This window comes from Eulemur rufifrons, chromosome 24 (genome assembly GCF_041146395.1).
Source record: "Eulemur rufifrons isolate Redbay chromosome 24, OSU_ERuf_1, whole genome shotgun sequence".
Classification (NCBI taxonomy): Eukaryota; Metazoa; Chordata; class Mammalia; order Primates; family Lemuridae; genus Eulemur; species Eulemur rufifrons.
The window spans coordinates 21,502,029-21,519,321 of NC_091006.1; the positions used below are offsets into that span (position 1 = coordinate 21,502,029).

General features: G+C 41.2%; 1 protein-coding gene across 1 annotated transcript in view; it reads left to right on the forward strand.

The window, feature by feature from the left end:
- The first annotated feature begins 848 nt into the window (after positions 1 to 848).
- The window catches only part of RASSF6 (Ras association domain family member 6), a 33,842-nt gene continuing 17,397 nt past the window's right edge, over positions 849 to 17,293 (forward strand). The window contains exons 1-2 of the mRNA XM_069458221.1: positions 849 to 946; positions 6,041 to 6,139. Coding sequence (XP_069314322.1) covers positions 6,084 to 6,139 — 56 coding nt within the window. The 5' untranslated portion in view covers positions 849 to 946; positions 6,041 to 6,083. The remainder of the gene's footprint in view (positions 947 to 6,040; positions 6,140 to 17,293) is intronic.

Below are 17,293 nucleotides of genomic sequence, written 5' to 3' on the forward strand. Positions count from 1 at the left end.
CGGTGGCTCATGTCTGTAATCCTAGCACTCTGGGAGGCCGAGGAGGGAGGATCGCTCGAGGTCAGGAGTTCAAGACCAGCCTGAGCAAGAGTGAGACCCCTGTCTCTACTAAAAATAGAAAGAAATTATCTAGCCAACTAAAAATATATATAGAAAAAATTAGCCGGGCATGGTGGCGCATGCCTGTAGTCCCAGCTCCTTGGGAGGCTGAGGCAGGAGGATCACTTGAGCCCAGGAGTTTGAGGTTGCTGGGAGCGAGGCTGACGCCACGGCACTCACTCTAGCCCGGGCAACAGAGCGAGACTCTGTCTCAAAAAAAAAAAGAAAAGAAAAAGAAAAAAGAAAAGAAATTTCAAATTGAAACAGAAAATTTTAAAAAGAAAGCCATGTGAATAATGGTGTCCAGTCCTAACTTGTTCATTTCTCATAGACCAATTGTCTACGGTCCGGATGGACTAGCTAGAGAGTAGAGATCAGGATCCAATTCCGTGGTTAAAGCGTTAACCAGAATGGCAATCCACTTCTCAAAGAAGTGTGGCAGGGAGCAAAGGAGTGTCACCTGTCAGCTGTTCCTAAGAAAGAAAGTAAACACTCCCAACATGCACTGAGGCACAGGGAGTGGCTCAGGTTTCTTGCCCTTCCCTGCAGTGGAGAAAAGGAGTAATAATTAACAGGTCCCAGGGCGCTCAGATCGCTGCTGGCGTGGGGGACGCTGCAGGCGCGGAGCCCGGGCTCGGGGAGGAGACGGCCCCGCCCCTGCACCGGCGCTGGCCGCGCACCTCCCCTGCAGGTGAGTGACCGGTGAAGCCCAGGCACAGGCAGACAGAGAGCGCCGCCTTTGCCTCAATCACAGTTCCTCACCCAGCCCGGGGACAAACTCTCCAGAGCCAGTTCAGCCCAACAACTATGGTGAAAAGGCTCCTCCTGCTCACGGTGTGAATAACAGGTGAAAAATGGGGGTAGGGACAAGAACCCGCTAATCCACTCCCTGGGGTCAGGGTGAGGGCAATAGTAGAAAGCAGAACCCGTAGGCAGCAAAGGTGAATGTGTGCGTGGATCAGAACAGCCTGAATCCAGGACAGTACTTTTCTCTTTTATTTTCTCAGAATGCCCTTTCCTGACCAAGGTAAGCTTGTGGGAAGGGTGAGGGGGGGAGGAGGGAGGGAGTGGGGAGAAGGGGATGGAGGTAAATGTGGCCAGGGAAGCCCTCCTCCCTCTCCTCCAGCGAAATAGCTCAATGAGCCCTTTACCTGGAATTTTACCTGGATTTGTGCCTGGTGCTTACTCTTGCAAGGATACTGGGCTCCTGGAGGATATGTCCCTTTTTCTGAATATTCTTATGGTGAGAATACTGTGTTGAGTCATCGGATTGGAAAAATCTTTTTATTTGAAGGATCAGCTAAACTTATTTGTTTCCCTAAAGCGACAGACAGATGCTCCCCTCCCTCATAAAAAAAAATCGAAAAGGACTTTTTACATAATTTAAGATCTCACCAAACAATGAAAGAACAATCACCAATAATGAAATGGGAGTCTGTGAGTTAAGGCTATAAATTCCAAAGCGGGAGAGTCTTAGGTTCAAATCCTGGCTTTGTCGCTTACTGGTTTGCCCTTTTGCAAGTGACTTAACCTCCCTAAGCCTTAAACATTTGTCATCTATAAAACAAGCATCATGACAGGATCTGCCACGGAGGGCTGTGATGGGAATTGAACACTTGAGCAGCTGTTCTGTAAACAGTTATAAGCAGCTCTGCCAAAGGGACCGTGTCAGGGAAAGTGAGCTGAGCTGGGGACACCAGACAGTAGGTGGGTGTTGGAATCGATTGGTTTCCAGAGAGGGGGTCCAGGACCTGTCAGCAGGTGGCAGGTGGGCAAGCACCATCTCTCTGGGCAGCAGTGAAATGACCTGGCTTCTTGCCACTTTTCAAGTACAGTACTTGGTGGCAAATTCCAACTTAATTCTTACTGAATCACTTTTAGTTTGGACAATTTGTAGTATTAATGTGTTATTTCTGAAAAGAAAACAGAATTTTATAGTAGGAGAGTTACACAGACTCTCATATGGTGGAACCAATGACATTTGAGTTTTATAAGAGAGACAGCTTTTGAGTAACTTTGATCAAATTAGACCATAGAGTCTATGTCCTTATATTGTATCACATATTGAATTGTTTGTACTGAACTAATATTGACTTCCATTTGTGTTTATGGACAAGAAACATAAAAGGATGATACCTGTGTTTTGTCAGTCTTTACCTTTTAAGCTTAAATTATAGGGAAATGGCTTTATTTTATGAAGTTTTATTTAAAGGGCACTTTTGTTAATGTTGCTGTTAGCTTTATTAATGTTCCTAACTTTGAGGAGGGGACAAACTTAGTAACTGTAACTAGCAATTTCCACTGATATCATTTTATCTTTGTATTTTATTAATATAAAATATTTAACTGGTTTACAGTTGATCCTAACTTAATATTGTCACTGTTTTAATGGATTCTTTTTTCAAATTGCAGAGTTGGAATTCTCCGGTGTACTTATAATTAGATATTGACTGGAGAATTGTGGCTAGAATTCTAAAGCCAACCTAACTGAACGACTTACCTTGTTATTGTCCTCTGAGTCCGATTGTGTTTAGTAAAGTTTAGTTGAAAACATTAGCATCAAATTAATTTAAAAAATTAGAGTATCAGTATTCACTAAACATTTTTCAAAGAGGAAATATACCTTTATGCTGAATATATATTGTTATAACTCTTTAAACCAAGTTATTTGATTTCATATTTCTTAATAAACATATGTCTAAATAAGGAATAGTAGTCCTAATTGAGAAATCTGTCCATATTTGAGATTAATTTGAGGTTAACTTAACAACATAACTGGGTATAAATCTTCCTAAAGTCTGGTTAACTTCCTAGTTAAACTTTTAGTATATATATGTTTTTACTCTTTCTAATGTGTATAACATTTTATGATAAACTATTAAATGTATTGGTCAACCAGAGAGACAGGGAGGACCAGCAATGATTAAGAAAAAGGTAACTTTTCCAATTATTAATATATTCAAAATAGAGTAACATGTATGTAACATGAACTTTTAGCATGTGATTAAAAGTTTTATACCTGACTCTTGTTTTAATTTCCTAAAATAAGCACCGTCCTATACTTTTGCTTGAAATAGAAACCCAATGCTAACCGTTCATTTGCTTGTACAGATTCACTGATTACAATGTAGGTGGGGAATTCAAGGTTGCTAGAGATACACGGGCTTCATATAAAGGTTCAGATTTTTTAAAAATATTTAAGTATAAACCATTTGAAAATGTTAATACACCCCTGCGAAAGGACTTCTGAATATTCTCCCTTTGCCCTAACTAAAGTTAGAGGGCTATTCTGTTGCAAAAATTCATCTATCTCTTCACAAACTATCAATTACAGTGATTTCATCACTTTCATAAGTTCAAGTACTAAACTAACACCACTGCCTTCACTAGTTGAACACGGAGGTGTCTTCTCTCTAAGTGATGCGAGTGTTACCGTAGTAGCTTAGATGATGAAAGGAAAATTTCTTCATCACTCAGAGCCTAGTGAAGGAGCTCAAGAGGAGAAGTGCTGATTCTTTTGCGGCCAATACACGAACAGAAAAAATGAATCATGACCTTAGTGAAATGAACCTGAAAATTTGCCCTCGGAAACTCAGAGGAAGCAGAGAGTCCTTGTGCTCCAGCACAGCAGCAATTCCAGAAGATGCCTTCGGCAGACTGAGCAGCTCAATGCCAGACGGAGTGGTGGCAAGACACCTTAAGTCCTTAAGTGGCTTAATACTGGTTTGTTTTTCCTGCTGCTCCTGCTTGCCTCCCCTCCCCGAGGGCACTTTGGGCAGAATAAAGTGCATGGCATTAGCACCATGCATTATAAATATGCAATAGAATATTAAAGGTATGGCATTTCAAATTAGATTCTGTTCTAACTGAGGCAATGGCATGCTCACGTAGAAGTTTGGTTGTTTGATCCATACTCTGTTTAGTCTTGCCTTCAATTTAAGGATTGCAATAGATTTCCATTTGTATCTCAAAACAATTCCTAATTGTAACCAATATCACTTGATAAAGTGATAGTTTTTATATTCCAACTCTGGACGTTTACCATTTCTGCAAATGAAGCATGTTCTTTAGGGGAAATATGGAGACAAACGTTTCCCAGAAACCATACTTCTATTAACTCTTTTTCTTTTTTCCAAAGAACTGGATAATTATAGATTCTTTGTCTCGTCTCCATGAAGCAATGTAACTGCATGTGGCTTTGCTCTTTTCAACTCCAGGTTCAGGTCAGAGGTTTGAGGAAACAGCTTTATTTTGGAGCTGACTACAAATTGTGTTTGTAGCTTTCCATTGCCTCTTCAAGCTGAAAGAATATATATTTTAAAAACTCCATGTGTACAGCCCTTGATATAATCTGACCTCATAATTGAAACACATGCTTGTTATTCCAGTGTGATACTTTCTAATTATTTTTAGTTACTTTTATTTGGGGGGGGGTGTTTGTGAGACTTAAGATATACACCTTGTGTATGATTTAGAAACTATATATGACATCAAAAAGAAAATAATTATCATTCATCATCTCAGAGCTCTTAATTTTACTATTAATATTTTAATGTGGCCAGGCGCGGTGGCTCACGCCTGTAATCCTAACACTCTGGGAGGCTGAAACAGGAGGAATCGCTCAAGGTCAGGAGTTTGAGACCAGCCTGAGCAAGAGTGAGACCCCGTCTCTACTAAAAATAGAAAGAAATTAGCTGGACAACTAAAAGTACATAGAAAAAATTAGCCGGGCATGGTGGCACATGCCTGTAGTCCCAGCTACTCGGGAGACAGAGGCAGTATGATCGCTTGAGCCCATGAGTTTGGGGTTGCTGTGAGCTAGGCTGATGCCACGGCACTCTAGCCCAGGCAACAGAGTGAGACTCTGTCTCAAAAAAAAAAAAAAAAAAGCTTCAATTTTGCATTTGGGAAGGTAGGTTGGGTGGAATTACAGAAAGCCTGGATGTCAGGTAAAGGGACTTAGGCTTTATTTAATCAGATCTCAGGAAGGTTTGCGACCAAAAATGTGATTGATGGTGAGAATGATAAAAGCATGAAGGGAGACTGGGGCCGAGCTTTCAGCTTAGCGATTGCTGCCGCAAGATGCCTGGTGAGATTAACAAAGTACTATAAGGAAAAAGATGCGCCAGGGATTTCATGAGAGAATAGATATTCTTTTTTTCTTTTTTTCCTGGTATTCCGGAGATCAGGATATAAAACTTTTTCTCTCATCTTCCCCAATCAAAATAACCTGATTTGAAAGAAAAAAGGAAAAAATACACCCTGTCTTGTTTTTCTTTTCTTTTTTTTTTTTTTTTAAGAAAACTAAATTTTTCTCTCCTGCCCACCTTTTAATTCAAACTATATTTCCTAAGATTCTGTAGGCTTGGAGCAATGGGAATTGACTATTCAAGTTCTGCAAAATGGAACAACCAGAAAATATTATACTGTAAATCTCTGGTCACACCCTAATGCCATTTATATGAATTATAAAGGAAGACATTATTCACATCTGAACACAATTTCCAGAGCCTGAAGGAGATTGGAAGGATGTTATGTCATATTTAATCAACGCTTCTAGTCAGAGCTTGATTTTTGCTGCCTGGAAATGTGAAGTTGTGTTCACCTGACTGGGCCAGGGTTCAGCCCGTTTGGTTTGAGTTTTTGCAATAGAAGGAATATGATCCTTTGCACAGAATCACACAAACTTGCAGAATCATATTTCTCTTACTAGAAATACATCAAAAACAGACTTACCCAATTGTCCGATCCTTCCTTGCCTTGAGTCACTGTTTCTGTAGTTTTTCAATTTACATAATACGTTTTTTCTCTTTTTTGCTACTTAAAAACTCTCCAAAATATTCGTATACACTAGAGACACAAGAAAATATTCAATGTAAATCAGAAACTAATTTATGAATGCATCACAGGAACAAATCATTAACATCATTCTGATATTTAGGGTACCTTCCCACCATCTCAAAGAGGAAAGAAAGGGGACTCTGATGGCTCACCAGTACCCTTCTTGGATCTTCATCAATGAGAGGACGTTCATAACCAGGTAACCACACACCTATGTTATGTATTATCCTATTCACCAGTCATTTGTGGGATATACCATTCAGAGTTTTCTAAGCATGACATATGATCAACAGGATCAATAATACGATCCCCAGTCGAAACACAGGGTAAGAAGTTGAAAATGTAAGTTCCTAAAGACTGCCACGCCATACCTCCTCATGGAACAATCAGTTATATGTCATTAATAGTGATTTAATTTCATTTAAAGCTACATTTCTGTTTTAATCGTTGGCATAATTCTGAAGAGCAGCATTAAGTGAAGGATCTGTGGTTCCTTATAAATGATACACAGAAAGAATTAGCCCAGGGGCCAAAAACAGCGTGCCCTGTCCTCGCTGCTTCTCCCTGCCTTGCTCCTCGTGACACACTTTATTTTTACAGACTCCCTCTTGCTGTAGCCAACATTCACAACTGTTTTCTTATGCATGGCAAACACCGTCTTATGTTTCTTTGGAAACCATAGAGCAGGGGCTTAAAGACGGAGAGAGTAAAGATGATGAACCTGGCCGAGCTAGAACGGAGGCTGAGGGGGGAAAGATGAAATCGTAAAAACACAAGTGGCACTGAAACGTGACCCAAGTCTTACGGGGAGTGGGAAAAGAAACAAAGCCAAATAAATAACGGAGGGAAGTGGAGGTGAATGCCGCAGGGCTGGGCAGTAGGAAAGCAGAGGAACAAATATGGTCAAAGAGGGAATTAAAACCACGGCTGGAGGAAAAGGAGGAAATATAAGGGTGGGAAAAGGATTCATTTGTTCATTCCTCAAATAGTTACTGATCGCTCACTATGAGCAGAAACCCTTCTGAGCTTTTCGCAATGAACCACACAAAACCTTTACTCTCATAGGGTCATATTCTAAGATAAATGCTGAAAGGTGTGAAGAATAAAAATGAAGGAGGCAATGGACTAAAGAGTGCTGGGGGTCGAGAGTGGGAAGGGTTCTGATTGCGTATAAAATGGCCAAGGAGGGTCTCAAGGAGAGGGTAACATTGGAGGAAAAACCTGCAGAAGGTGAATATAACAGCCATGCAGGTATCTGGCTGGGGCATTCCAGACAAGGGGGACAGCAAGTCCCCAGCCCTGAGGCAGATGCAGATCTGTAAGGGTTGGGGGTCCAGTGTGGAGAAAGTGAAGCAGAAATACACTAGGAGAAGGTGAGGTCAGATGGAGCCAGAACCTGCAGGGTTTCACAGGCCATTATGAGACTTGGTCTTTCCCACTAAATAAGACCAGAAGCCATGGAAGGGTATTGAGCACGTGAGTGACAACATCTTTCTGGCTGCTTTGTTAAGAAGAGATTGAAGAAGGGACAAGGGTGGAAGCAGGGAAACTGCCAAGGAGCTGACAGTCCACAGCAGAGATGATGGTGGCCGGACCAAGGTGGCAATAGTGGAGGTGGGAAAAAAATGGTCAAATTCTGGATATATTTTGAATGAAGAGACAATAGGATTTCCTGGGTGTGAGAGAAAGAGAATAATCAGGGATAATCCTAAGGATTTTTGTCTAGAAAAATGGTGCTAACAATTTCTGAAATTATGAAGACTACACAAGAAGCAGGTTTGCGGTAGAAGATTGGGAGTTCAGTCCTGGACGCATTACATCTGAGATTGAATAAGAGGCATTTCTCAAGAATGTGGTCCATGGACCGTCTGCTTCTGAATCAGATGTTTCTTCATGGTACAGCCCTTGGGCTTCTCCCCAGAATTAATCAGGTGATTCTGATGCATACTGAAGTCTGAGAACCGCTGCTCAGAAGGGGAAAGGATTCAGTTCTGAGAACTTCTGACCTCCTGACATAAACAAAATTCCTGGAGCTGAGGGAAATCTCTGCCAGACTGTCACCAGAAATTATAACAATGCCACTGACCAACTGTGATATCCAAGAACCACCAATGTAGCAAATACCTCCCCTCATTTATTCACTTAACAAGTGGTTTTTCAACTCTCTCTCTGTACTAGGCATTGTTGTGGTGAACAAGAAAGAAATTACCAATTTATTAAAGGATTTTTATTTTTCTGCACAGAAATATGTGAAAATAATGGAGATTAATAGTAAAATAGGATCTGTATAATCGAAATATTGGTTTCGCAAATTTCATGAGACTTGCATATGGTCAATAAGAGGGTCTGATATTAATAGCACATAACATTTGTATCTTACTACTTCTCTGAGTTTAGAAACCTCCCTGATCGATCGAAGGGTGTTGGTGTAGGTTGGCTTCACGCTCAAATGACTAAGGTTCCAGTTGCTGATTTATTGCCTGGAGTCATATTCTAAGTGAGCTGAGTTAAAAGAAAAAAAAAGGTTCCTTATGATCTCTTTCAAAGTACTGTCATTTCAGGTCATAGGCTGAAATCAGGGCAATTTAGAGGTAAGTAAATGCTAACTCTGTATTTTAAAAAAATAACAACAACAAATAAACAATGAAGTTCAAATCCAGCTTTAGAATACAGATCAGATTTCACTCTCAAAACCTGTTAGACTTTTTCTGCTACTTAGAAATGAATATATAACCTTGCAGGCTATGACTCTTCTAATAGCAGCCCAAAAGGCACGTGTAGTTTCCTGTCCTTAGTAAATAAGTTTAATTAGCATGATGTAATAAATTCTAGCAGAAAGTGCATTAGTCCAAACAGTTTTTTTTTTTTTCCCCAAGCATGTTGGCTGGCACTTTTTGCTGAAACAAAGGAACCAGCCACCTGCACCTCTAAGCACAAATTAAACACAAAGAGCCAGTGTTCCAGAGCTGCCTCCTACCTGGCTGGTAGTCCCAGAGGGCAATGTCTGCCCAGGTTTCATGTCCATGGTCTTCTCCTGATCAAAGGAATCAGAGCTAACACTTTGTGCTCCAGCAAGTCCTGAAGGTGGGTTTATAAAGAGAGGGCATCACTGTCCTGAAGAACATTGAATTTCTGTCTTTAATAAAGGATAAGTGAGCCCTTTCTAACATATTTTTACAAGGAGTCAGGATTCTAAAATATGCCAGAGGCAAAGGGTTTAAAACGTGGTTTTGAGCATCTCCTTTAAGAATTAGAATTTTTCCTCCCATGTGCAGATTGTTAAAAATTCACAGTATTTATGTATCATGACCTGGTGAAATAAAAAGAAATTTTTATTATGAGAAACTGGATATCACATCAGTTCCTATGTCATAAAAAGGCCAATAGCATCACCTCCAGATATGTGAAAAAGGACATTCATTAAGCTTTCTTTATATCCGACATTTTTCAATAAGCTTATATTGTCAACAGTCGTTGAACATATCAATATGATTCAATAATCTGCTATGCCCAGTAAAGCTTATCGACTTCACAATTACCCAGGAGGTTTAAAAACAATAAGATCATCTGTCTGCCCAAGAACTGCTGAAAGTGTTTCCCTAAAAAATCTGATGAAGTCAAAATTCAAAGACTCCAGAAATACATTACACATATGAGATTTACTTGAATTTCTGGATGTGTCAGTCACACTGGTAAAACACTTTCCCCCGCCCCCCGCCCCCCACCAAGAGTACATCAGGATTTATTTTCTAGACTGTATTTTGTAAATAAATAATTTTCGAGAGAATGCCATGAGCCGGCAGCTGTGCTGGAGGAGAAGCTAGGGGGTACAGTTTGGAGCGAAAAGAGACAAGGGCCCTACCCGGATGGAGCTTGCAATCTGAAGGTGCCGATCTCAAACCTGAGCCTTTATCAGAACCTCCTGGTGGGCTTGTTAAAATGAAGGTTGCTGGGCCCCATCTCCAGAGTTTCTGACTCAGTAGGCCAGGAGTAAGGTAAGTGTTTGCATGTCTGAGTTCCCAGGTGGGGCAGCAGTCTGGGGATCACACTTTGGGAACCACAGGTCTAAAGGGCTGAAGGAAACTGCAGTCAGTGCTCTGAAAGAGACGAACCCAGTTCTGTGAAAGAACAAGGACTTGGCCTGAACAGGGGAAGCCTTATCCCTGAAAACGATGTTTGCACAGAGATCTGAGGAGGGAGCTAACGCCCCTGGAGTGGGTGGGAGAGCATTCCTGATGCAGGAAGTCTGCCCCACCCATACCCTTATGGCCAGGAGCTCACAGTTCCAGCAAGCCAAAGGTGCCCAGGTGGCTGAGGTGCAGATACAGGGAAAGCGTCTCTTGCAAGGAGGCTGACGAGGAAGGCAGGAGAGAGAGCAAGCAGGATTTTACCCGCCATGATAAGGATGTTGGGGGGTTATCCCAAGAGCAATGGAAAGACATGCAAGGATGTTGAGCAAAGCAGATAGGATGAGACACATTCTGTATACCCTGGATATATAGTGTGGAGAGTAGATGGAGGATGCCCAGAGTAAAAACAAGGAGTTTGCTCAACATTTTTTGTCAACCATTAAGAGAATCCGTGAAAGTCACGGCAGCATCACCAAAGAGCAAAGCATGTCAGGGAAGCTCCCACCTCCGGTTCGTGCTCATGGTGACAGCCTGAGAATCACTGGCCACCTGTTGTATTACAGACCTTCTAGTAACCACCCCGAAGGCCCAGGCGGCTAAAGGCCTATCGGTAAAGTCAATGAAAGACTGTTAAATAGACTAGACAGATCGTTTCTCCTCCCAAGGGAACGAGGGGCATCAGACTGTGACAGACGAGGGTCTCTCCAGCCATCCTCAGCAGGCACAAGAGTCCCCAGCTGTTCATGCATGAAGGTTTGTTTTACAGCGAGCTTGCATCTGCTCCAGTAATGGCTGGTGTTGTGTGGCACACCTGCGTTTACTTTTCCACGGGCTTCTAAAAAAATCTACAACGCCTGTATCAGAAAAACAAATGAAAGACCAAGCCATGGAAGAATAAGAAGCAAAAGACCCAAGTATGAGCTAGCTACCAACTTAAATGGTCCCATTTCTCATTTCTATACCCAGCCCCACAGCGAGTCCAATCAACTCCATTTTCAAAATCCAACCACTTCTCACCATCTAGTCCAAGCCGCCATCATCTGTTGCCTGGACAACTGCAATAGCCCTATTTTGGATTAGAATGAAAATTTAAAAATTGGCACGGATTCGTGAGCAGTGCCAGGGCCTGAACCAGAGACCACGCTCCTGTGTGTCTTGGGCTAGAGGAAGAGGTTATAGAGCAGGGGCTTCTCTCATCCTTTGTTTCCTGCCCACCAGCCGCATGGGCCTCCCCTGGGAAGGCAGCTGTTGGTGAGACCAGAAAACAGGTCTGGGGTGGTAGCAGCTCACTGCAGTGACCAACTGGAACTATAGGTTGTGAATTTTACAATTTTTTTTTTTTCCTAAGCCCTTAGAAGCCAAACACAAAGGGAAAGAGAGTAAGTAAATGCCTCCTCTCATTTAAGGTTGGAAAACATGCCAGGGTGTTAAAATATCAAATAGTGACATTTACCTTCATAAAGGTATCCTGTTAAAAATGATCGGATATCAGACCCAGAGCACATTGCTGCTTTCTTCGGAAGCACTGGCAGTGAAACCAAGAAGTATGCAGTTCTTCGCCCCTCCCTTTTTATCTCCCTTTCCATTCTTATCAGCATCTAGTGACACTGTTCTGAGTCACTGAAGCCCTTCTTAAATGGAGGAATTTTTATAGTTAAAACATTTTGGATGTTTTCTTCGTTTTGTTTCTAGCTATCATTTCAAGTTCCTTTTTAATACTGTGAAATTGTTCCTTAATCTTTAATCCTTTTGCTCTTATCTGAGTCCTAGGAGCTGGGGACCCAGCTATGCATTGGCCCCAGGGCCAATTTTTAACAGGGGCAATGTTGAAACCATGAATGTCCCAGAAAATACAGAAGTTCCAAAATAGCCAAAAGCAGTCAAGCGTGGTTATGTGCGGGGAATGAGACAAATGTGGTTAAATGACTGTTAGGGTGGAAAGCGTAGTAGGTGCTCACGGGGCAGGTGGAGAAAGAGTTCTCATGCAGAGATTGAGATACGAAAGTGAAAAAGTTTATTTTATCTTCTTAGAAAGATAGAGAGACTGAGAGAGTGAATGAGAAGAGAAAGGTGGGGTAAAGGGAGCAGGGGGACCAGGTGGCATCCCAGAGAAAGAGAAGGGGGGTGGGCAGCCCTGAAGCCAAGTGGCCCGCGGATTTGGCTATCAGTTGATAGCAAAAAACAGCAGCAGGATGGGCAGGTTGTCAAAGTCCAAGAGTTGGTTTCCCGCCTTTGCTTGGAGAAGGGATTAGTGCAGGAGATATGACTCTGTCCTCTGAGATGGTTGAGGCTTGGAGCTGTTCTCCTGCTATTTACTTAGGAACTCTTGTAAAAGCAGATTCTCCAAAAAACAATTTGGAAAGAGAGAGATGTACATCTCTTTTCTGTCTCTTCAGCTCTTTTCAGAAGTTGTGCAAAACAGAACTCCTGCAGGGTGCCTGTTAGTGAGAGAACTTACAGGATGGATCTTTAGCTGTTCCTGGGGAAATTGTAGGATTAGGTATTTTCCTGTTATTTTTGCAAGTCTGCCCTTTTCATTACCTTATTGATTTGATCACTAATAGATTGCATGAAACTCCTAGGTCCTTTTGTTTCAGTCTTTAGCACTGAAGGAGTTAAGGTCTGAGGTTAGAACTGCTTGGAAAACCGGAGCAAACAGATCAGAGGAACTGCCGTCCCAACCACCAGCAGTCATTAATGATACTCTGGCACAGTTGCTAGAAAAGTTAGAAACTTTTCCTCTTTAGAAAGGGCAGCCCCTTTGGCACCTGTGCCCCTCCCCAGGGCTTTGAAGTCAGGTGAGTTAGACAGAATTCAGAGCTCCCTGATAATTTAGTGTTTGCATTTTTACTTCAATCAAGATAGCCCTCCTCTCTGCAGCTTCTCAGTTTTCAGACTTTGGAACCCAATCCCTTCATTTGCAATGGAAATGGGAATAACCTACTTTGCTAGCTGAGGAGGGTCTCTATGCAAAGGTTGAAAGCCATTCTCTCTTCATCCTTTGAGTCGGGAAATGAGACCAAAGGCAAGAAGACCTGGAGCCATGGCTGTTTAGGGAAGAGGGGCTGAAGTGTGCAATTTTAATTCCAGAATTCAGTGGACAGCAATGTCAGGAAAAAGCGGGTTCAGAGAGTTCTGCCACTGCTTGCAGACGTCAGTAACATAGAATGATGGTTTGTCTTGGCAGATGGCTTAATGATAAGGCTTTCTTTAATTCTTTTCTGTTGCCCTCTTATTTCCTGATTCTACCTTTCCAGAAACATACAAGAGTTTATATTATGTTTTTAGAGACCTAAAATTATGGAAAAAAATCATGAATGTATTGCACACTTACTGTAAAGTATTCAGAATTACAACACATGACATAAAAATCACAACCTTAATTCCCAGCAAATAATCAACTTATGTTATCTTTATGTTTTATTCATAGTTATTTTATGAAAACAAACATAAAGTTTTAAATTCAGTTTTTTGAACCTGACATATGACATTGTTCAGTCATCTCATTGCTAATATTTAACATTATGAACAAAATCAATAGGGGGATAAGAACTAAAGTGCCCCAGTTTTCCATCTGCTAAAGAGACCGTTTCAAATGTTTTACTTTCCTGCGTGGCAACGCACACAGCACGATGCTGTTCCTTGTGCTTCTGTTCAGTGACTGTCTGATTTGAACTACGAACATCTTTCAGCCAGTCTCCAAGAAGCAGAAGTCACACAAACTCAGGAAGCACACACGGCCGAGCATGGCCAAGGGCCAAATGTGCCTTTGGTGGCTACTTTGGGTTGTGTTTTCCCCTGAAGTTTATTTGTATCACGTGGAAGTGTCTGAAGTGTGCGTTGGGTTGCACTGTACAACAGTATCTCTGCCCTGCCCTCAGTGGATCCAACTTGTAAGAATCACTTTGTAAAGAGTGGGACAAGGTTCTTTGATTTCCGGGGAATTAATAGGATATCCAATTAATGATGCTGTAAATCATTATGAAAACAAGAGGAAAGACTTTGTGACAACTAATATTTGACATCCATTCTATTGGTGACTGCAAGGCATATTTCCCTGCCACCCATCATCTTGTCCCATGTCCATGCAGATTACAGTTTTATAAAATCAAACAAAAATTATTTCTTCTGGCCAGCTAAATGGCCTGATAAGATTGGGAAACTCGGTTCTTGCCAAGTCCATTATTCATGGCAAACGTCAGCATGTGGGTAATTCCCATCTGCTGAGCAGCTGCAATTCAGGCCACAAAGTACAAAGGACATTTAAGCATTTTACGGTTGACTCTGGGTCCATTATTACTCATTAAAACCAAGCTGGAGCCTTAAAGGAACAGGAGCCCCAGGGGCTCCTCAGCATTCCTCCCCCTCACCTGCTACCCCTGGGGTACATCCCTCCCTGGCCAGCTGTCCTCCAGGGGTGAAGAATGCTGGGTGTCCCTCAGTGTCTACCTGCATCCTCTCCCTGCACTGCCTGTGGCAGCGTGCCAGCTTCTATCCTGGGGAAACTTACCAATCACACCTTCATTTAGTTAGAAGTCCAGTTTATCTGAAAGTTTGGTATTCCTCAGTTCAATGAAAACACCATCCCTATTGGATAGTGTGTGATGATGTTTAAAATATCCTTGTTATATATTGGGATGCAGTATTTAATGTTCCAAAAACATTAGGCCTTTTCTTAGAAAATCAATTCCTTGTGTGTCACATATAAAATGTGTTTGAACCATGTCTATTTCTTGGACATCCCTGTGGCTTCTAGACATCACAAGGCTGGGAGCTTGTAAACTGAGAAGACCGGATATATTAATCGAATCCATTTCTTATCACCCACTTTAAGGCTTTGTAAAGCCATTGAAAATCTATGCTCAGCAGTGTGTTCTACGCTGGGTAGCAAACTCTTTAGGAGTTGAGGGGGAAAGGTGCACATATTTTATTTCTCTTTTTGGAGGGGGTCCACATGGAACATTTAGGAGGATCCTAGAAAAACAAATCTGTTAAAATTACCACTGATCGGTCACAGTGTATATTAAATCAGTGTCGCACTTACTGACTAGTGACTGCCCCGATAACACTGTGGTGATTGCCTTTAATCTTCTAAACCATACAACCCCTATAATTATTTTAGGTCCCTTATAGACTTTGGATCCTCCCACATATGTGAGACATTCAATCACCTTTCCTGTAACATCAGCCTCATTCCTGCACCTCTGTCCTAATAATGTCACAATGATCTCTCTCATCTTGCTGTCTCCCTCTTGTCTTGTGTTGAAATCCCTCTTCCACACTCTGCCTAGCAGTATCATCATGTCTTTCCCCTGCCTAGAATCTTTAACAGCTGCCCAATCCCTTCAGAGTGAATTCTAAGTTTCTTAAAATGGTTCACAGGGCTCAATGCTCACCACTCTCCATTTGATATGTTATGGTCTTAGAGTCCCAACTCTCTGAGCTTTCTTCACAAACTATAGAAATAGTAACATGTCCTAGTAAGCTCTTTGCACTCTTTTCTTGTTTAATTTTTATCTATCAACTTTCACTGTAGGCAGCAACTATTCCTTGAAGCTCTCACCCACCCTCCAAATATGACTGAGACCTCTTGCCTGTGCTCACACAGCAACTATGGCATGTCTGAATGAATAAAGGACCATTAGTGCAGGCCTTCTGCCAGAGAGGGAAATGCGAATCAGATGCAGATGATCAATTTGACCATCACTCTTTAGCTCCTTGTGCCCCTGATGCCAATAAGTCAAATTAGAATGTTACAGGCTAACATTTTATTCCCACGTTATATTTGACCCATTTTTTCATTGGGTGCATACACTAATCATCTTCAAAAGATCCTCTGGTAGGGTATACATGATTAAAAGAAATATTTGGAATGTGTTCACCATTGCCATCATCTGTTCACTCAACTTCTGAATTTTCTTTTCTAATTCCTTACTTTATATTTTGCCATTAGCTTACCTAATTTCATTCCAGTACTTTAGTTTACTGAGCTCTAATCTTCTTCCACACTTCAAAATGCTTCAAAATGCCATTAATACTTAATCAGAAATATCCTGCTCAAGGTGAGAGAAATATGGAAGATTTCTATAGTATCTTATTACACATGGGTTGTGGGTTGGCAGACTTTCTCTGCAAAGGGCCAGGTTATATTAATAAATATTTTAGAGACAACTGCTCAGCTCTGCAGTTATAGCAGGAAAACAGCCATGGACAATAAGCAAACAGATTAGAGTGGCTATATTCCAATAAAACTTTATTTACAGAAACAGGCAACCCGAGACCACAGTTTGTCAACCCCCTGAGTCATCTGGAGTCTTACTGCAATTGAAGAAGATTTAGTCAGGCTCTGTTCAGGTACAGAAACATTTTCCAACTGTACATGGTCCTGAGGTACAGACTTCGAAGGCTATTTGCACCACACTATATAATGCGGTTTTATCAGAGATGGAAGCTGAGGGAATATGGTCATGTAAAACTTCATTTGCTTTCATAACAACTCTCCCAGCTCAGCACATCAAGAGTAACAAACCCACATGAACCTGCAATTTCTGGATGGTGCCCTGGCACTAAATAATGAGAGTTATAAAAGTGTTTGTGCTCTTTAGCAGTAGTATAATTTTTACAAAATATCCCACAGAAACGACCCCAGGGGAACAAAATCAGTGTGCCCAATGATATTTAGAAGAGAAATGTTCATTAACATTAAAAATTTAAAGTAATCCAGTTGGGAAATGGAACAATAGCATGAAAGACGTCTGTGGAATCTTTTTTATGATAACTATGTGGCTTGTGTCAATCTTTGGAAATGTGCACATTGAAAATTACAAGTCAGAAGAGTCCAAGGCAAAAAACACATTTATATGATTTCAACCATGTAAAAATCAATATATATGAATTCTGTCGTTCAATATTCAGCAGATGTCTTTTGAATAAGAGCCTGCTATAAGTAAGTTTCTGCTCTAAACACTAGGAATACAGAAATGAATAAAATAGACCAACCTCCCCACTCTCATGGAGCTAATATTCTTATGAGAAGGAGACAGATATTGAAGACGAAAGGGACTCCACTTGAAATACTTGCAATTTTAATACCACTGGATTTTTTTTATATTAATAAAACTACTCATATAAAAAAGCTTTTCCACCTTTGTTTTTTGTTATTTTGTCTTTTAGGAATAAGAATTTTCTGATAATTTCATTCAACCAGAATTTGCTTGGTTCCT